This window comes from Coenobita brevimanus, chromosome 3 (genome assembly GCF_032717465.1).
Source record: "Coenobita brevimanus isolate Jiangsu-jjx chromosome 3, ASM3271746v2, whole genome shotgun sequence".
Classification (NCBI taxonomy): Eukaryota; Metazoa; Arthropoda; class Malacostraca; order Decapoda; family Coenobitidae; genus Coenobita; species Coenobita brevimanus.
In genome coordinates, this window is record NC_136956.1 from 21,623,213 (window position 1) to 21,645,686 (window position 22,474).

General features: G+C 43.3%; 1 protein-coding gene and 1 pseudogene across 1 annotated transcript in view; one reads left to right on the forward strand and one right to left on the reverse strand.

The window, feature by feature from the left end:
- The window catches only part of LOC145393759 (acylcarnitine hydrolase-like), a 33,231-nt gene extending 16,332 nt beyond the window's left edge, over window positions 1–16,899 (forward strand). The window contains exons 4-12 of the mRNA XM_080267809.1: window positions 1,169–1,318; window positions 3,264–3,414; window positions 3,839–4,024; window positions 4,623–4,816; window positions 7,201–7,351; window positions 7,949–8,118; window positions 9,422–9,572; window positions 13,938–14,038; window positions 16,837–16,899. Coding sequence (XP_080123935.1) covers window positions 1,169–1,318; window positions 3,264–3,414; window positions 3,839–4,024; window positions 4,623–4,816; window positions 7,201–7,351; window positions 7,949–8,118; window positions 9,422–9,572; window positions 13,938–14,038; window positions 16,837–16,899 — 1,317 coding nt within the window. The remainder of the gene's footprint in view (window positions 1–1,168; window positions 1,319–3,263; window positions 3,415–3,838; window positions 4,025–4,622; window positions 4,817–7,200; window positions 7,352–7,948; window positions 8,119–9,421; window positions 9,573–13,937; window positions 14,039–16,836) is intronic.
- Window positions 16,900–20,530: 3,631 nt separating this feature from the next.
- Window positions 20,531–20,609, reverse strand: LOC145394355 (U6 spliceosomal RNA; annotated as a pseudogene).
- Window positions 20,610–22,474: the final 1,865 nt, after the last annotated feature.

Below are 22,474 nucleotides of genomic sequence, written 5' to 3' on the forward strand. Positions count from 1 at the left end.
TTGATGATGATGATTGATGATGATGATGATGATTGATGATGATGATTGATGATGATGATGATTGATGATGATGGGTGATTGATGATGATTGATGATGATGATGATTAATGATGATGATTGATGATGATGATGATGATTGATGATGATGATGATGATGATTGATGATGATGATGATGATTGATGATGATGATTGATGATGACTGATGATGATGATGATTGATGGTGATGATGATGATTGATGATGATGATGATTGATGATGATGATTGATGGTGATGATGATGATGATTGATGATGATGATTGATGGTGATGATGATGATGATGATGATTGATGATGATGATGATGATGATTGATGATGATGATGATTGATGATCGATGATGATTGATGATGATGGGTGATTGATGATGATGATGATTGATGATGATGGGTGATTGATGATGATGATGATGATTGATGATGATGATGATGATGATGATGATGATGATTGATGATGATGATGATGATGATGATGATTGATGATGATGATGATGATGATGATGATGATTGATGATGATGATGATTGATGGTGATGATGATTGATGATGATGATGATGATGATTGATGGTGATGATGATTGATGATGATGATGATGATGACTGATGATGATGATGATGATGATGATGATGATGATGACTGATGATGATGATGATTGATGATGACGATGATGATGACTGATGATGATGATGATGATGATGATGATGATGATGATGATGATGATTGATGATGATGAAGATGGGTGATTGATGATGATGGGTGATTGATGATGATGACTGATGATGATGATGATGATGATGATGATTGATGATGATGATTGATGGTGATGATAATGATGATGATTGATGATGATTGATGATGATGATGATTGATAATGATGATGATTGATGGTGATGATGATTGACGATGATGATGATTGACGATGATGATGATTGACGATGATGATGATTGATGATGATGATGATTGATGATGATGATGATTGATAATGATAATAATGATGGATGATAATGACAATGTTAATAATTATGATGATGGATGATAATGACGATAAAAATAATAATAATGATAATAACAGTAAACAATAATAATAATAATAATAATAATAATAATGCCCTTCTCCTTTCTTCCCCCAGCCCCCCGTGGCCTGTCAGGGATGGGAGGGGGTCAAAGATGGCGCCAGTGACCCGGAAGTGTGTATTCAGGTGGCCTTGGACCCTGGAGACACTTTACGTGAGACAGAAGGATCTGAGGATTGTCTTTACCTTAATGTCTTTACTCCTGTGGTGGGTTTTATTATTGTGGTCCCTTTACTGTTTTATTTGTCTTCCCGCTGTTGTCTTTATGTAGGTGCTGGAGCTCACCGTCTACTCACTCGATGTAGTGCTGCATTGGGTGTCTGTCTATTCCTCTCTTCCTATTCTGTCTTTCTTTCCTTCATTCTTTCCTCTTCTTTCTGCCTGCGGGTGACTTTACACTCCCTCCTCTGTCTTTCCTTCATTCTTTCCTCTTCCTTCTGCCTGTGGGTGACTTTACACTCCCTCCTCTGTCTTTCCTTCATTCTTTCCTCTTCCTTCTGCCTGTGGGTGACTTTACACTCCCTCCTCCGTCTTTCCTTCATTCTTTCCTCTTCCTTCTGCCTGCGGGTGACTTTACACTCCCTCTTCTGTCTTTCTTTCCTTCATTCTTTCCTCTTCCTTCTGCCTGTGGGTGACTTTACACTCCCTCTTCTGTCTTTCTTTCCTTCATTCTTTCCTCTTCCTTCTGCCTGTGGGTGACTTTACACTCTCTCTTCTGTCCCTCTACATTGAGTGACAAACCAAATGGTTTCTTGTATACCAGGAAACCATTTACTACGCTGGGTGGTAACCATATAACCAAATCATGACGCCTGGTGGTTTAGTGGGTAATTAAGGCGCTCCAGTCGGATTGAGCAGGTGAAGGTTTATATCCAAGGAGTGGTTGGGGTTTATTGTTCACGTAATGCCACTCAGGGATGAGTGAGGCTGGTCACTCTCATCTTAAATGTCAGGACCAACTTGCCTAACCCCGGGATCCTACGCTCCTCATGGGACAACGTAGGATTGGATGATGGATGGATGATATCTTATGTTTATCACGAAAATTTGACAGATCAGCTCAAGACATTTATATAAACCACACTGAGGCGGTTTGACCATGTGGAGGGGATGGAGAGTGAAAGACTAACGAGGAGAGTGTATGTGAGTGAGATGCAGGGGGGAGATGGAGGGGGAGGCTAAGGATGAGATGGAGGGATGGAAAGGTATATGAGAGAGGGGGGTGTGGGCTGGGAGCGGGGCAGTGAAATGGCGTTGGACAGGGCGACATGGAGGCGATTCGTTTGTGGCCACCCCTTACGGGATTAAGGCGTCTGACAATAGATAATGTTTTTGTTCTAAATAAAGGATAGTATTCGTGGATTTCGCCTTGACTCCTTAACTTCTCCACTGACATTTCTTAGACTAAATAAACTTCTTTAAGATTGTAAGATTCATTTATGCAAGATATCATTTTCTGGAAGACGTAAAATTGGTACCAAATTATTTATAGTTGGCAAAAATCTATGGCCATCTTAATCCCATGAGGGGTGGCCACAAACAAATCGCCTCCGTGTCACTCTGTCCTCTGCCATTCGTCTGTCCTGTCATCTCACATTCCTGTCTCTCATATGTATCTTCATCCATTCTCATCCAAGATCTTCCCTTCCACTTCACTCATATACACTCTTCTAGTCAGTCTCTCAGTCTTCATCCTCCTTTACTTTCTCATTTGTCTGTCTATATCTCCATTTCACTCCCTAGTGCTCCTTTACTTCCTCATTTGTCTGTCTGTCTTTCCATGCTCTTTTACTTCCTCATTAGTCTGTCTGTCTTTCCATGCTCCTTTACTTCCTCATTAGTCTGTCTGTCTTTCCATGCTCCTTTACTTCCTCATTTGTCTGTCTGTCTTTCAATGCTCTTTTACTTCCTCGTTTGTCTGTCTACCTCTCCATTTCACTCTCTAACACTCCTTTACTTCCTCATTAGTCTGTCTGTCTTTCCATGCTCCTTTACTTCCTCATTTGTCTTTCTATCTTTCTATGCTCCTTTACTTCCTCATTTGTGTGTCTATCTCTCCATTTCACTGCCTAACGCTCCTTTATTTCCTGATTAGTCTGTCTGTCCTTCCACGCCATTATTTGACACTCAAGTACGTTTCAAACCATCCCAGGGAGCCACGCACAAGGACACGCAGCTGCCGGTCATGGTGTACATCCACGGCGGCGCGTTCTTCGGCGGTAGTGGTTCTATGTACCGCCCGGGAGTCCTCCTCGACCATGATATCATCCTTGTGGTGTTGCAGTACCGCGTGGGGGTGATGGGTGAGTGGTAGGACGAGTGGGACGAGTGTGGAGCGAGAGAGAAAGAGAGGGAGAGAGAGAGGATACCCAAAGGAGAAGAATTAGGGACAAAAAAAATAAAAAATAGAATATCAGCTTTACAAATCCTCACCAAAGTATTCAGTGTGATCAAGCTGTTTTCTTTTATGCTCTTTGTTTTAGGGGTTACTTTAAAATGTGATACTTAAATGGTCTCTCTTCACACCAGGGTTCCTATACTTTAAAATGTGATACTTAAATGGTCTCTCTTCACACCAGGGTTCCTATACTTTAAAATGTGATACTTAAATGGTCTCTCTTCACACCAGGGTTCCTCTACTTTAAAATGGGATACTTAAATGGTCTCTCTTCACACCAGGGTTCCTGTACTTTAATGTGATACTTAAATGGTCTCTCTTCACACCAGGGTTCTTATCGACCGAAGACGATGTAGTGCCGGGGAACATGGGGATGCTGGATCAGGTGGCAGGGCTACGGTGGGTGCAGGACAACATTCACCACTTCGGGGGCGACGCATCTGCAGTCACCATCTTCGGGGAGAGTGCCGGGGGGGCCTCTGTCAACTATCACCTCCTCTCACCACTCACCAAGGGTACATGACACTCCTTAGAACTGTCCGTTTTAGCCCGTCAAGCAGGAATTGTCTCAAGCTGTCCAACTGCTATGCGTTTAAGCAGGAAGTGTCTCTGGCTGTCCAATTCCTACGCGTTTCAAACAGGAATTGTCTCTGGCTGTCCAATTCCTACGCGTTTCAAGCAGGAACTGTCTCTGGCTGTCCAATTCCTATGCGTTTCAAACAGGAACTGTCTCTGGCCAAACCATCTTAATCTACCCCTCCTCATGACAACACCAATTCACTCCAGTCCCATCCTTCCTCCTAAACCATCTCCATCTACCCCTCCTCATCACAACACCAATACACTCCTGTCCCATACTTCCTCCCAAACCATCTTAATCTACCCCTCCTCATCACAACACCAGTACACTCAAGTCCCATCCTTCCTCTCAACTCTTCCATCGCAATCCTAGCCACCCCCAGGCCTCGTATTCAAGGACGCACTACACATCCATCTAATCATTGCCATTTCGGTATGTTTAAGTCTACGAATGTCCTCCTCCTTTACTGCCCAGGTCTCACTAGGTCTCTTTTTAGCAGCAGAATTAACAACAGCTTTTCCAACCATCGTCAGGTCTGTTCGCCCGAGCCATAGCACAGTCTGGGTCGGCTCTTAACCCCTGGGCGCGCGGTGGGTCCTTCAGGCAAGTGGCGGAGAGAATTGGACGCGACCTAAGCTGCCCTGACACTACCCACAGCCCCGCCCTTCTGACCTGCCTCCAGAAAGCCGATGCACATGACCTGGCAGCGTATGTCAACAAAATCATGGTAACGGACACTTGCTCTGGGAGGCGATTTGTTCCATTCTTCGATCCATTTCAAGAGTTTTTATTTATGCACTGTGTCGTGATGGATTAGTTTCCTTTTAGTTTTAATTAGGAGACATACACTGAGGTGGTTTGGACATGTGGAGAGAATGGAGAATGAAAGACTGACTAAGAGGGTGTATGTAGGTGAAGTGGAGGGAGGGAGAGGCCAAGGATGAGGTGGAGAGATGGAGTTGAGAGGTATATGAGGGAGGGGGGAGTGAGTTCGGGGGTGCGCAGTCAAATGGTGAATGACAGCGACTTGGAGGCGTTTTGTCTGCGGCCACCCTTTGCGGGATGAGGGCGTCAGGCTATAGATAGATAGTTTTTATTTTTTCTCTTCTTCGTTACACTTTTTGGTCAGAATTCAGGGGTAGAGGTATAAACCGTGCCTGGCCAAACACAAGATGAAGCCCCAGTTTCCTTTTTGAATTGCTGAACAGCTGAATGATGGGATTAATTTTTTCTTTTATTATTGCAAGGAAGAAGGAACCAAAGGCCAGGAGCCCGCAAACTGTTCCTTGAAAAAACAAAACAAAACAAAAGCAATACAAAAGAGAGCCAAATTCAAGATCCGATGATTTCGAGATGCCTGGACACACTGCGTTTGAAAGACTGGAGATCATAGGAAATAGGAAATACAGACGGAGGGAGACAGTTCCAGAGTTGCACACGCACTGCTGCAACATAGTCTACTGCTGTACTCGTGTAGTTCAATGATAGGTTGCAACATTTAGTACTATTCTGAGGCCTGTCTATCTATCTATTGCCAGACGCCTTAATCCCGTAAGGGGTGACTGCAAACAAATCGCCTCCATGTCGTCCTGTCCCCCGCCATTTCATTGCCCCGCTCCCAGCTCACACCCCCCTCTCTCATATACCTCTCCACTCCATCCATCCATCTCATCCTTGGCCTCCCCCTCCCTCTCCCCCTCTGCACGTCACTCACACACACTTTCCTCGTCAGTCTCTCACTCTCCATCCTCTCCACATGGTCAAACCACCTCAATGTGTTTCTCCTAACGCTTCCCATCACATCCACATCCACACCACAACGCTCCTAGTTAGTCTCTCACTCTCCCTCCTCTTCCATGGCCAAACCACCTCAGTGTGTTTCTCCTAACGCTTCCTATCACATCCAAATCCACACCACAACACTCCTAGTTAGTCTCTCACCATCCTCTCCACATGGTCAAACCACCTCAGTGTATTTCTCCTAACGCTTCCTATCACATCCACATCCACACCACAACACTCCTAGTTAGTCTCTCACCATCCTCTCCACATGGCCAAACCACCTCAGTGTGTTTCTCCTAACGCTTCCTATCACATCCACATCCACACCACAACGCTCCTTCACGTCTGAGGTCAAAGAGGTAAATTTATTATCAGTTCACTACGATGTATGTGGTGATGATAGTGATGGCAGTGATGGAAATAGTGATGATAACAACGATGAGATGATGAATACAGCTCTATCAGTGAGAATGATGGTAGCAAATGATGATGATGATGGAGGAGGAGGAAGAGAAATATGATGATGATGAGGAGGAAAAGAAAAGTGATGATGATGATGATGATGATGATGGTGGTGATGTGGAGAAGGAGGAATGATGATGATGATGATGATGATGATGATGATAAGGAGGAGGAGGAATGATGATGATGATGGTGATGTGGAGGAGGAGGAATGATGATGATGATGATGATAAGGAGGAGGAGGAATGATGATGATGATAAGGAGGAGGAGGAATGATGATGATGATATGGAAGAGGAGGAGGAATGATGATGATGATATGGAAGAGGAGGAGGAGGAGGAGTTGAAATGATGATGATGAGGAGGAGATGGAGGAGGACAATGATAACATGTACCGTAACAACAATTCCTGTAATGATACTAATAACCCTGTGCGAATAAGCCTTGCCTCTGTGTGTGTGTGTGTGTGTGTGTGTGTGTGTGTGTTGACCCCCTTGGCTTTCGACGCGCCATACATTCATAAGATTCATAACCGAGAGCTAACAACGATGGCGTAAACTTCGTAAAGTATAGTTGCATGCGTTCAGTTGCTCGACAGTCACACGCACTTCTATGCCCGATTTTTTATAAACATTGTAAACCCTCTACAGGCCAAACCTCTGGGTGGAATGAGCTGAAATTTCACGTGGAGAGGCCCAGTCAGAGGAGGTCCATGCATAGTAAAAATGGAGAGTGAAGACAGGGCCGTTAAGCTGCTGTCTCTGTTAAAAATCGACGTTGTAGAGAGGGCCGTTAAGCGCGTGTCTCCGTTGTTGCTGATACTGTTAATGTTGATGCTGTTGGTGATACTGTTGTTCTGCCATTACAGCTGTTCGGTATGGATCCTGTACTCTTTGCTCCTCGCGTGGATGGGGTGTACTTGCCTGCGGAACCTGCTGTACTTCTGAGGGACGGACTGCATCACCACGTACCCCTCATCACCGGCACCACGGCACACGAAGGAGGGATCTATGCCGTCCGTTAGTAGTAGCAGTAGTAGTAGTAGCAGCAATAGTAGTAGTAGTAGTAGTAGTAGGAGTAGTAGTAGTAGTAGTAGTAGTAGTTGTAGTAGCAGTAGTACAAGGAAAAACAAATTAAATATAAAAAAATCCATGCACCAAAATACAGGTGTTCTCTGTTCATTAAAAAAATCTACAAAAGGTGGACTTAAACTGGTGTAGGTTGAAGGGGGCGTAGGTCTGGGGGGAAGTTAGTCTGGAGAGGCGAGTTACAAAGAGATGCAGGTCTGAGGATGAAAGAATTAACCTTATAATCGAGGGCTGTCATGAAAGAGGCACCAGAATTGACAACATTAAAGAGAGTTTTAATCCTTCCTTGTGATGGAATTATAATTGAGTGTTGTCATAAAGAATACACCACAATTAACAACATTTCAGAAAGTGTTGGCCCTCCCTTGAAGTAACATTATAAATGAGTGTTGTCAGAAGGAATACACCACAATTGACAACATTTAAGCGAGTGTTGTCCTTGCACAGACGTAGCATTATAATCAAGTGTTGTCACAAGGAACACACCAAAACTGCCAACATTCCAGAAAGTGTGTTGTCCCTTCACAGTCATATATGCCAACGCGTCTATGGCCCAGCTCCTGACGAAGAGGGAGGTGCAGGAGGCGTCACTGGAGTTACAAGATGAAGCAGATCCCTTCACCCTCGCCTCCAGGATCTTCTCTCACTACCTCGGGGGCCGTCACTTTGGAGAGGAGCGTCTAGATGAGATGACAGAGGTATGGGAAGTGACTGTTGGTTTGATTTGACTTTGTGTTGCATAGTTTTGTTTGTTAAATTGCTTGTTCTGTGTTATTCCGTGTGTTCTTCTACTGTATGTATCTAGTGTCAGACGCCTTCATCCCGTAAGGGGTGGCCACAAGCAAATCGCCTCCTTGTCGCCCTGTCCCCCACCATTTCATCGCCCTGCTCCAAGCTCACACACCCTTCTCTCATATATCTCTCCACTACATCCCTCCATCCCATCCTTGGAATTCCCCTCCACCTCACTCATATACATTCTCCTCGTCAGTCTCTCACTCTCCATCTTCTCCACATGGCCAAACCACCTCAGTGTGTTTCTCCTAACGCTTCCTATCACATCCACATCCACACCACAACGCTCCTAGTTAGTCTCTCACTCTCCATCCTCTCCACATGGCCAAACCACCTCAGTGTGTTTCTCCTAACGCTTCCTATCACATCCACATCCACACCACAACACTCCTAGTTAGTCTCTCACTCTCCATCCTCTCCACATGGCCAAACCACCTCAGTGTGTTTCTCCTAACGCTTCCTATCACATCCACATCCACACCACAACACTCCTAGTTAGTCTCTCACTCTCCATCCTCTCCACATGGCCAAACCACCTCAGTGTGTTTCTTTTAACGCTTCCTATCACATCCACATCCACACCACAACGCTCCTTCACTTCTTACTTATGTAGATTGTTTTTATTACGTTGTTCAGTCTTACTTATGGCACTGTATGTAAGTAGTAGTTGTAGTAGTAGTTTTCGTTGTTGTTGTAGTTGTAGTAGTAGTATTAGTTGTTGTTGTTGTTGTTGTAGTGGTAGTAATAGCAATAATAATAGTAGTAATAATAGTAGTAGTTATAGTACTGATTTTGTTAGTAATAGTAGTAGCAATAGCAATAGTAGTAGTAGTTGTTATAGTACTGATTTTGTAAGTAGTAGTAGTGATAGTAATAGCAGTAGTTGTTGTACTGATCTGGTTAGTAGTATTAGTAGCAATAGCAGTAGTAGTTATAGTACTGATTTTATTATTATTATTATTATTATTGTTATTATTATTATTAATATTATTATTATTTTCTCCCTCATGCTGCTTGATGTCACTCTTTCCTTCACTAATTGTAGCACAAACCGCTAGTCTCTCGCTTTCATTCTCACGGAAGACGCACATGTGTAATACTGACTGTACATTTCCTGTGTTTATCCATCATGTACTTGTATCCCCATGCATTACTGTACTCCTTTAGATGTCCAGTAATTTGTACACCCATTACTGTACTCCCCAGATGTACGGAGATCGGCTGTTCAAAGTGGGTGTGGAGGAAATGGCCCGCCGGTACTCTCGCCTGGCCCCTACCTACACCTACGAGCTCACACATCAAGGACAAATGTCTCTCATTCCCCTCTTTCTTCCAGGCGTCACACCTCCTCGCCAGTGTAAGTGTCGTGGGAGTGTAGGGTGAGGTGTTGGGGGTGTCCTTGTGGCTTCAGGGTCGTGCGTTAGTTTCCTAGACACTCATATAATGCTAATCGCCCGCCTGTGTTGGCTAAAAATGTCAAGAAAAGTCGCCAAACTCTACGGAATTCAGTCACCGCGTTTCACAAAAAGCCCATCCATAGTAAAAAAAAAAAATGTATATGGTGGCTGGCATTTGGTCGTCTTTGATTAAATCCTCACCAAAACTAATAGGCTTCTGCCCATCTACATTGTTGCCCTTTCCTGAGAGTTTGGTGAAAATTCGCCCTCAACTTTTCGAGATATTTTGACAACACACACACACACACACACACACACACACACACACACACACAAACTATATCGCCTTGCCTTGCTAAACTCGGGTGAATAGTTACTCGTTGTTATTATAAGTACTATTGTTATTATTAGTAGTATTATTAGTAGTAGTTGTAGTAGAAGTAGTAGTGGTAGTAGTATTTTTATTATTATTATTATTATGATTATTATTATTACTACTACTATTATTATTATTATTATTATTATTATCATTATTATTACTATTATTATTATTATTATTATTACTATTATTATTATTATTATTATTATTATTATTATTATTATCATCATTATTATAGCTATTCTTCTGCTTCTCTTCCTTTATAATTATCAGTCTTTATCACTATTATTATTATTATTATTATTATTATTGCTATTACTACTACTACTATTATCTGTACATGGATGGGGTAATAAAAGAGGTACAAGGTAGGGTAGTGGATGTTGGAGTGGCCCTGGTGAGAGAGGATAGTGTTTGGAAACTCCCTGTACTGTTGTTTGCAGATGATACTGTGTTGTTGAGTGAAGACGAAGGGGAGCTGCAAGGCTTGGTGGATGAGTTTGGGAGAGTGTGTAAGAAACGGAATCTAAAGGAGAATGTAGGGAAGAGTAAAGTGATGGTCTTTGAGAGAGGTGAAGTCAGTGAATGTAGAGCGAGGTTGGATGGTGAGGAATTGGAAAATGTGAGTAGGTTTAAGTACTTGGGTAGTGTGATGAGTAAGGATGGAGGTTTGGAGGGTGAAGTGCTTGAAAGGGTACAGCAGGGAAGAAAGGTTGCTGGTTCTTTGAAAGCAGTGATAAGAAACAGGGAATTGAGCATGGAAGTGAAAAAGTTACTACATGACAGTATTGTGATACCAACTCTAACGTATGGAAGTGAAGCTTGGACGTTGTTGGAAGGACACAAGTCAAGAGCGAGAGCAGTGGAAATGAGTTATTTAAGAGGAGCCTGTGGAGTCACATGGAGAGACAGGCTGACGAATGAGGATATAAAGGAGCGTTGTGGTGTGGATGTGGATGGACGTTGTTGGAAGGACACAAGTCAAGAGCGAGAGCAGTGGAAATGAGTTATTTAAGAGGAGCCTGTGGAGTCACATGGAGAGACAGGCTGACGAATGAGGATATAAAGGAGCGTTGTGGTGTGGATGTGGATGTGATAGGAAGCGTTATGAGGAACACACTGAGGTGGTTTGGCCTTGTGGAGAGGATGGAGGGTGAAAGACTGACGAAGAGAGTGTATGTGAGTGAGGTGGAGGGGGGAAGAGGGAGGGGGAGGCCAAGGATGAGATGGAGGGATGGGGTGGAGAGGTATATGAGAGAGAGGGGTGCGAGTTGGGAGCAGGGCAGTGAAATGGCGGGGGACAGGGCCACTTGGAGGCGATTTGTTTGTGCCCACCCCAAACGGGATTGAGGCGTCTGGCAATAGATAGACAGATAGATAGATTATTATAGCTATTCCTCTGCTTCTCTTCCTTTATAATAATCACTCTTTCTCACTCTTATCTTATCAGGGGTGTGCCACGGCGACGATATCTTTTACCTGTTTCCGTTTGGCTTCCCCTTCACCGATAAGCCCACAGACGTGACCCCGAGCGACGGCCGAATGCGTGACCTCTTGACACAACTCTGGGTCAACTTTGCATCCACGGGGTAAGGTCACTTTTGTTTAACCTCACGTGTCCCGTAACTCCTTCCTTTCGTAGTTTATTCCACGCTGTTTTATGACAGGAGAGAGACAGCTGTGGGGTATGCCATCTGTACTCCTTTCACCTAACTTGTCCCGTAATTCCTTCTTTTTGTAGTTTATTCCACGTTTCTTTATGACAGAAGAAAAAAAGTGCTAAAAACATGTATCTTTTAGCAGGTCAACTCAGGAACTATCTCCCTCTGTCTGTATTTCCTACTTCCTATGATCTCCAGTCTTTCAAACGCAGTGTGTCCAGGCATCTCGAATTGAACGGATCTTGAATTTGGCTCTCTTTTGTATTGTTTTTGTTTTTTCTTGGAAGGAACAGTTTGCGGGCTCTTGGCCTTTGGTTCTTTCTTTCTTGTATAAAAAAAAATAGTAAGCATCCTTCCTATACGCCTTTCACCTTAACTTGTCTCGTAACTCCTTCCATTTTCTAGTTTATTCCATGTTTCTTTATGACAGGAGAAAGACAGTGCTAAAATATATATCTTTTATCAGCTATTAGGTAGGCTTTTTATACGCCTTTCACCTTAACTTGTCTCGTAACTCCTTCCATTTTCTAGTTTATTCCATGTTTCTTTATGACAGGAGAAAGACAGTGCTAAAATTCAACAGCTTTTATCAATTATTGGGTAGGCTTTCTATACTCCTTTCACCTTAACGTGTCCCGTAACTCCTTCCTTTTTCTAGTTTATTTCATGTTTCTTTATGACAGGAGAAAGAGTGCTAAAAGTCTACATCTTTTGACAGCTGTTGGTCATGCTATCTATACGCCTTTCACCTTAACTTGGAGAGGACAGGGTTGTGTTACAGAGAGACAGGCCTAAATTGTGTTGCATAGATCTAGACCTAGTTAGATTCCTTTTCAGAGGCTTCGATTGTGTGAAAGAGAGTTAGATTCCTTTACAGAGGCTTCGATTGTATGAAAGAGAGTTAGATTCCATTTCAGAGGATTAAAATTGTGTGCAAGAGAGTTAGATTCCTTTTCAGAGGTTTAAATTGTGTGAAAGAGCTAGATTCCTTTTCAGAGGTTTAAATTGAGTGCAAGAGAGTTAGATTCCATTTCAGAGGTTTAAATTGTGTGCAAGAGAGTTAGATTCCATTTCAGAGGTTTAAATTGTGTGAAAGAGAGTTACATTCCTTTTCAGAGGTTTAAATTGAGTGCAAGAGAGTTAGATTCCATTTCAGAGGTTTAAATTGAGTGCAAGGGAGTTAGATTCCATTTCAGAGACTTATATTGTGTGAGACAGAGTTGGATTACGTTCAGGAATCCCCGGTTGCGCCAAAGAGGAGAGGGCTGTGTTGCAGAGAGATAAATTGTGTTGCATAGACCGAGTTTGTGTTATGGGAGGGTAGGTGGTGTTACAGAGAGATATATTGCGTTGCATAGACCGAGTTTGTGTTATGGAAGGGCAGGTGGTGTTAGAAATAAATTGTGTTGCATAGACCGAGTTTGTGTTATGGAAGGGCAGGTGGTGTTACAGAGAGATATATTGTGTTGTATAGACCGAGTTTGTGTTATGGAGAGGACAGGGCTGTGTTGCAAATAGATAAATTGTGTTGTATAGACTGAGTTTGTGTTATGGAAGGGTAGGTAGGATTACAAAGAGTGTTACAAAGACCTGGATTCTTACACAGAGATTTGGAACACATTACAAAGACCTAAAGTGTGGTACAGACGCCTTTGTTGTGGTACAGAGGGCTATGCTACAGAAGGCTGCGATGTGTTACAGAGAAAGAGTTTGTAGCCCAGAGATCTGTGTAACGTTGCACAGATCTGGAAAATGCTACAAAGATGTTATTATAAAAGACTAGAGATTGTATTATAAAGCCCTTAGTCTTTTAATACAGGCCTATGTTGTATTTCATATGGCTAGGCTGTATCAAAGAGACCTAGATAGTCCTTCATGTAGGCAACGGGTCAACTCTGGAACTGTCTCCCTCTGTCTGCATTTCCTACTGCCTATGACCTCCAGTCTTTCCAACGCAGTGTGTCCAGGCATCTCGAAATGAACGGATCTTGAATTTGGCTCTGTTATCTTGTTTTTGTTTTTTCTTGGAGGGAACAATTTGCAGGGTCCTGGCCTTTGGTTCCTTCTTCCTTGCATAAAACACACACACACACACACACACACACACACACACACACACAATATAACCACAAGTAATACTGGATACTAACTTAAACCACATCCTTTCCTTGCATTAAAAAGAGAGAGAGAGAGAGAGAGAGAGAGAGAGAGAGAGAGAGAGAGAGAGAGAGAGAGAGAGAGAGAAATACTCAGCCCAGTTACCCCCCCCAGGAACCCCACCCCAGATGACTCCTTGGGGTTCACCTGGATGACCCTTGACCCCTCTGACCCTCAGCACCTTGACCTTGACCTCGATCCAGACATGGCCCCCGACCGTCGACAGAAGGTAAGAAAAACACCAGAGAGGTAAAATACGGGATTAGGATGGGAGAAACAGATGAAGGGATTTGCCTGGGAGCAAGGTGTATGTAGGTGACCGCGCCAATGTATTTAGCAAGGTGTGTGTACTGTAGGTCACCGCGCCAGTGTATTTATCAAGGTGTGTGTACTGTAGGTGACCGCGCCAGTGTATTTAGCAAGGTGTGTGTAGGTGACCGCGCCAGTGTATTTAGCAAGGTGTATGTAGGTGACCGCGCCAGTGTATTTAGCAAGGTGTATGTAGGTGACCGCGCCAGTGTATTTAGCAAGGTGTATGTAGGTGACCGCGCCAGTGTATTTAGCAAGGTGTATGTAGGTGACCGCGCCAGTGTATTTAGCAAGTGTATGTAGGTGACCGCGCCAGTGTATTTAGCAAGGTGTATGTAGGTGACCGCGCCAGTGTATTTAGCAAGGTGTGTGTAGGTGACCGCGCCAGTGTATTTAGCAAGGTGTGTGTAGGTGACCGCGCCAGTGTATTTAGCAAGGTGTGTGTAGGTGACCGCGCCAGTGTATTTAGCAAGGTGTGTAGGTGACCGCGCCAGTGTATTTAGCAAGGTGTGTGTAGGTGACCGCGCCAGTGTATTTAGCAAGGTGTGTGTAGGTGACCGCGCCAGTGTATTTAGCAAGGTGTATGTACTGTAGGTGACCGCGCCAGTGTATTTAGCAAGGTGTGTGTAGGTGACCGTGCCAGTGTATTTAGCAAGGTGTATGTACTGTAGGTGACCGCGCCAGTGTATTTAGCAAGTGTACGTAGGTGACCGTGCCAGTGTATTTAGCAAGTGTACGTAGGTGACCGCGCCAGTGTATTTAGCAAGTGTATGTAGGTGACCGTGCCAGTGTATTTAGCAAGGTGTGTGTAGGTGACCGTGCCAGTGTATTTAGCAAGTGTATGTAGGTGACCGTGCCAGTGTATTTAGCAAGTGTATGTAGGTGACCGCGCCAGTGTATTTAGCAAGGTGTATGTAGGTGACCGCGCCAGTGTATTTAGCAAGGTGTGTGTAGGTGACCGCGCCAGTGTATTTAGCAAGGTGTATGTAGGTGACCGCGCCAGTGTATTTAGCAAGGTGTATGTAGGTGACCGCGCCAGTGTGTTTAGCAAGGTGTTTGTAGGTGACCGCGCCAGTGTATTTAGCAAGTGTATGTACTGTAGGTGACCGCGCCAGTGTATTTAGCAAGGTGTTTGTAGGTGACCGCACCAGTGTATTTAGCAAGGTGTATGTAGGTGACCACGCCAGTGTATTTAGCAAGTGTATGTAGGTGACCGCGCCAGTGTATTTAGCAAGGTGTGTGTAGGTGACCACGCCAGTGTATTTAGCAAGGTGTGTGTACTGTAGGTGACCGCGCCAGTGTATTTAGCAAGGTGTGTGTAGGTGACCGCGCCAGTGTATTTAGCAAGGTGTGTGTAGGTGACCACGCCAGTGTATTTAGCAAGGTGTGTGTACTGTAGGTGACCGCGCCAGTGTATTTAGCAAGGTGTGAGTAGGTGACCGCGCCAGTGTATTTAGCAAGGTGTGTGTAGGTGACCGCGCCAGTGTATTTAGCAAGGTGTATGTAGGTGACCGCGCCAGTGTATTTAGCAAGGTGTGTGTAGGTGACCGCGCCAGTGTATTTAGCAAGGTGTACAGTATGTAGGTGACCGCGCCAGTGTATTTAGCAAGGTGTATGTAGGTGACCGCGCCAGTGTATTTAGCAAGGTGTATGTACTGTAGGTGACCGCGCCAGTGTATTTAGCAAGGTGTATGTACTGTAGGTGACCGCGCCAGTGTATTTAGCAAGGTGTATGTACTGTAGGTGACCGCGCCAGTGTATTTAGCAAGGTGTACAGTATGTAGGTGACCGCGCCAGTGTATTTAGCAAGGTGTATGTAGGTGACCGCGCCAGTGTATTTAGCAAGGTGTATGTAGGTGACCGCGCCAGTGTATTTAGCAAGGTGTATGTAGGTGACCGCGCCAGTGTATTTAGCAAGGTGTATGTAGGTGACCGCGCCAGTGTATTTAGCAAGGTGTGTGTAGGTGACCACGCCAGTGTATTTAGCAAGTGTATGTAGGTGACCGCGCCAGTGTATTTAGCAAGGTGTGTGTAGGTCACCGCGCCAGTGTATTTAGCAAGGTGTGTGTAGGTGACCGCGCCAGTGTATTTAGCAAGTGTATGGCAGGTGTATTAGTTCTCTGAATATCCCTCTTTAGCAAGTGTAGCGGTCCTGTACCCTTTTCTATTCTATCTTTTTTGAGTATTTGGGGGTATTTTGGGAGTATTTTTTGAGTATTTTTCGGTGCAGGAGAGGGACGCCTTCACGTGATGGCACTGATATGGCGCGGTAGATTTGCTGCCTGGTTATACACACGTCCCTCACCTCTCTCACTTACCCCAAAAGAAAGATTGTGGACTTCAGAAAAAGGGTAACTTCAGCCTGCACTCCACTACTACTATTACTGTTACTATTACTTAAGCTTCCTGTCACATCTTTCTTCAGTCGACTTGGATATTGATCTTGTAAGTCGTGTTTAAATTTAAAATGTCTTCAGTATCTTGGTGTTTCTGTCCCTATGTGATTTTATGTCTGAGAGGCCCAGTTGAAAGAAAAAAAAAGTGATTTGTGTGTGTGTGTGTGTGTGTGTGTGTGTGTGTGTGTGTGACCGCACTCTTATATTCATTTCATCATTTTTTCATTCCTTCATTTAAGTTTTTCCATTCATTCATTTTAGCTTTCTCCTGCCTTCACCGCCTTCTCAGGTACTGGACTTCTGGTCGACACTCCCCCTGCAGGAGAACCTGCTGATGGCCCCGGAGAAGGTGGTGTTTGAGCGAGATCACAAGGAGGAACTTTGAGGTGTTGATGATGGTGTGTGATGATGATAACAGAGGAAATAACACACATTCCCTGGGCTATGTTTACGTGTAGCAGAGAAACACACATTCCCTGGCCGATATTTAGTGTATAATAATCCTCGTTTGCTAACAGTATAAAGAACGTTGTTAAAATTAGGAAGCTCAGTTGTTATCAAACGTGTGGCATTTTTGGATAATCCGTCTCAGTCGAAATGTTTAAATATGACCCAAAACGAATTAATCCATATCTGTATATCATTTTACATGCTGAAGGAGGTGTGTGGCAAAATCCAATACCTTCTTTTGTTGTATAAGTATTTTGTAACTTTCTCAACAATAAATATTATCAAATCATATAAATTATTACTCACTTGGCCATGTGGAGAGGATGGAGTGTGAGAGACTGACGAATAGAGTGTATGTGAGTGAGGTGGAAGGGGGGAGAGGGAGGGGGAGGCCGAGGATGAGATGCAGGGATGGAGTGGAGAGGTATATGAGAGAGGGGGGTGCGAGTTGGGAGCAGGGCAGTGAAATGGCGGGGGACAGGATGACGTGGAGGCGATTTGTTTGTGGCCACCCCGTATAAGAGATAAAGGCGTTTGGCAATAGATAGATAGATAGAATAAATGTCGGGTGATAGTCAGGATAGCTAATGGTGCTGGTGGGGGATGCACTGATAGAAACGGGCGCATCCATTGCCGAACACTGATAATAAGTTTACAATGTGTCCTTGCTGTACTAATCTACGTTTCAGTAATTTGGAGTGTAACAAACTGTCTATAACGTAAGCTTAGGAAAGCCCAAAGTGGACGATAAACCTAAGCAAAACTTGGAGAGACAGGAAGTGAGGCTTGGATAAGAGAGCAAACAGAAGTAGAAGACATGCACATTCCTATTAAAAAGAAAAAAATATAAGGGAAATGGTCCTGGGCACGTCATGTATTTAGAAGACATGATAACAGATGAACTACAAGAGCAACAGGGTGGGAACCTAGAGATGGAGCTAGAAGAAGGGGTGGACGGAGAACCAGGTGGAGGGATGAGATCAGAAAGTTTGCATGTGTGGGGTGGAACAAGCTAACATGACCAGCTGGTGTGGAAACGTTTGGGAGAGGCCTTTGTTTGTGTCCTGCAGCGGATAACTCAGGCTGATGATGATACCGGCGGCTGTATAATAATGTCTCACACACACACACACACACACACACACACACACACACACACACACACACACACACACACACACAAAAGGCCTGTGGTAAAATATCTAATACAATTCTTCAAATTTGCAAAATCTGTTTAATTCCATAAAATGATCATAAACTCTGGAATATTAAAGTTAGATACCTGCTGGTTTCTTGGCAGTTGTTGTAATCGCCTGGTGCAGTTTGAACATTTTACAGAAAAATCTCGAACGACGAGCTGATGTAGCTGCAAACTTGTCAATAACTTGGTCAATACTTGGTGTCTGTCGCCTATGAGCCTGTAGAAGTGAACAGATGGAGAGAACATTTTGAGGAACTGCTGAATGCACAGGGTTAAAGAAATGCAAGTATCAATGGCTGGGGAATGACTGAGTGAAGCTGAGAGGTGAGGAGGGAGGAAGTAAACAGCAGGATGGAAGCAGCTGAAGCAATGAACAAGATCAAGACGGAGAAAACCCCAGGAACTGATGGCGTGTGTGGTGAGATGTTGAAATACAGGGAAGAGTTAGTGGCAGTGGAGGACTGGATGTGGAAAATGGGCAGATTAGCTTGGGAGGAAGGTAGGATTCCAGAGGATTGGAAGTCTGTATGTGGTATCATAGGGGTATATGTCTCCTTAGGAAAGATATATGGCAGGATACTTATTAACAGAGTGAGGGAAACAGCAGAGGAATTGGTTGGAGAAGAACAGGGTGGGTTTAGGAAGGGAAAAGGTTGTGTAGATCAGATAGGCCTTATCGTGTTGAGATGTATAGCTTGGACCCTGCAACTTCTGCAAGAAGGATACAAGTCTAGGGTGAGAGCTGTGGACACGAGTTATCTGAAAGGAGCGTGTGGAGTTACATAGAGAGACAGACTGACAAATGAGGAAGTGAAGAAGAGTTGTGGTGTTCATGTAGGTGTGACTGAAGAGGTTAAGAGGAATACTCTGAGGTGGTTTGGCCATATGGAGAGGATGGAGAATGAACGATTGACCAGGAAGGTATATGTGAGTGAGGTGGATGGGGATAGGGAGAGGGGAAGACCAAGGTCGAGATGGAGGGATTGAGTGAGGAGGTATATGAGAGAGGGGGGTGTGAGTTGGGAAGAGGGCCGCCGCATGACAGGGGATAGGGTGACATAGAGGCGATATTCTTAGGGCCACCCCTTACAAGTTTGAGGCGTCAGGCAATAGCTAGATAGATAGATTTAGCCTACTCAAATTTCAAATGACATGGAGGTTAGACCATCATGTTCCTTAAATGTATCAATGACCAAAGTCATTTCAAAGGCCCCCCATAGACTGCAGACAGTCAAGCATAACTAACAACCATGACTGACAAGAAAATATCTAAACCTGTCTAATACAATGGTCCAATTTATTGTGCAAATAATAACACCCATACACGAGGCCCGAGAAATACCAAGCCTGAGCACCGATTTGGAAAAATTCTCTATCTGGAGCCAGAATCAGAGACCAAACAATATGACTGACCGTATACGGTAACGGTTGATAAACTAGACACATAAGAAAGTATATATATGTACCTCGTCGTCCATCTAATGCAGCCCCGGCACAGCAGCTCAGCAACTAATAAATGTCAACAATGAAATATAAACACGCGTGCTGAACATTCGAATAAGAATAAAATTATAAAAAATAATTTAATTGTCTTGTACGTCTCTTATATAGTAAAGTAATAGGTATCAAAATGTTTTATTATTTACTAATTAGTAAGATGAGATATTATTTAGATAATAACAACTAATTATACAATATTAAATAATGGAAAAAAAAAATTGGTTTTTCAAAGAAAACCACTCAGATATAAGGGTAACTATACTGTTTAGGCAATGTCGGATTGGCCGGCAAAAAATTCCTGAATATTTAAGCAACATAAGTGATTATCTGATATTAATCGTATTATATATATTTTTTTCTACGTTATGTGAATTGGGGGCATGGCCCCCCTGGCCCCCCCTCTGGCTACAGCCATGAAAGTGTAAGATAAATGCATCGTGTATGATGGGAAAGCCGTGACTGAGTTCATGACGAGATATGAGGTCCGTTTTACTATACCCTTTACCATTATGTAATGATATTTAATATTCCCGAATAACTGACTCATCAAAGCTCAATGAATTCGTCTGGCATTTCCACAATAATATAACATCAAGGAATTATTAGAAGTTTGCAGTTATTTCAGCCCATTGACACTGTCACGGAACCAGGCACCTGTACGGGGATAAGGTAGTGAGGCCGACCGAAATCACGATTTTGCGTTCAGGGGCGCAACCAGGAATATTTTTCGGGGGGGCCATAAAAATGAAAATTGTGGCTAGAAAAAAACAGATATAATGCAAGTCACTTATTTACTTCGTTTCTTACAAGGAAGGAAATTCCGGGGGGGGGATGGCCCCTTGCCCCCCCCCGCTGGGTGCGCCCCTGCGTGTCATCCTCGAGCAGGGGCCATGCTAATCTGTGTATCGTACCAATTTTAGTATATGTACTGCCGAAGAAAGTACAGGCGACCGGAATCGTTGAAAAGGTTGTGTTTTGTGTGTGTGGATGTCCACGACTTATTACTTATGCTTGAAAAAGAGTTAATGTACTTCCCACATGTTTTGCCTTCTGCTCACACACACACACACACACACACACACACACACACACACACACCGCTAATTCCTTTGTTATGTCTCTGGCAAGTATTTTTTTCAGACTCCAAAGTCCGTTTCCTTTCAAAAGTGTTCTGTGCTGATAAATATGAAAGACAATCCATTTTTTCAATAAACAACTAAAAATGCATTGTCTATTAAATCCTAGCATTTTATATTTGCAGTTTATCACACATACCATGGGTTTTAAGCCAAGAAACCATTTACAACGCTGGGTGGTAACCATATAACCAAATCATACGTGCTCCCTACGTGTCAGCAAGTGGGTTGGTGGAGGGTTAGTGCCCCTCCCCGTAAAACAACTAAAAGTCAATGGCCACCCCTCACGGGATTATGGCGTCTGGCAATAGATTGATAGATAGTTACTTGGAGGACCCCTAGAAAATCACCACCACCAAACAAAACAAATAATAATAATAATAATAATAATAATAATAATAATAATAATAATAACATGATAGTGTCCGGACTGACTCAATCGGATACGTTTATGTGAAGCTACAGAACGTGGTGAATGTTTTTGGCGTATCCGATAGAGCCAGGATTCCGGGGGCTTGAATGATGAGTGAATGGAAGCGTGGCCCATTGGATTAGGCAAATTTGGGCTGTCTGGACATTGCTACTCCTCACCCTGCCCTAGGGTGGGAAAGGAGGTCCAGATAATGATAATAATAATAATAATAATAATAATAATAATAATAATAATGATAATAATAATATAGTAATAATATTAATAATAATAATGATAATGATAATAATAATAAGTAATAATAATAATAATAATAATAAAGCATTGACATCTCAGCAATACTGTACTACGGTATTTTGATCGCTATACTCAAACATTATCAACCTTTACGTAACAATGGCCCGAGTCTGCATGATTTGGGCAGTGCGATTTAGCCACCATTATAATCATGAAGCACATAACTCATAAAAGCTAGCATCAGGTTTTTATTCAGTTTATTGGTACATATTATCAGAGAAATTGAAGAACACACTGAATATATATACCAGTGCCTGCCCACGTATATGTTAACAGTAGTTCACATCCACACACTGTCTAACTTGGCAGATGTGAGGGAGGCTCGCGTCAACACCACCAATTCTACAACTACACAATATTCTAATTTCGTCCCGTATTGCAGATTTGGCTTTATCCCATATAATCTCAAGAGGGAAGTAGTTCATTATGGTGGTACACTGCCCTACCCAACTAACGGCGTAACACTCAAGCAACAAGCAAAACACAGCCCATATATAAGCAGCAAATATAAGGCGGTGAGATGTGGCAGTGCTGTAGCGTTATCATTCTTTTCAAACTACTGCATACAATACATACGGTAATTATGGTTATTCATGAAGGGCGTTTTTCATTCCGGATGTAATAGTTTTCCATACACTTGTCGAAAAGTCAAGAATATTAGGCAGGACTCGGTAAATATATGATCTGAAGAAAGGAAGCTCTGTCGGGTCGTCTCCCCTCGCGATGCTGGTGTGTGCTGCCGAAGGTGATTGTTACCAGCTGTAGAAGAAAGACAGGAAGTTAGTGTAGTGACTGAAGTGTTGTATAGCAATAGTTACCAAGATGTGTGTGTGTGTGTGTGTGTGTGTGTGTGTGTGTGTGTGTAAAATACGAGTATACGTTATTCAGAGCAAGGTCCAGAGAATTTGTATGTTTTGGACACTGAGTTAATTATCACCAAGTTATA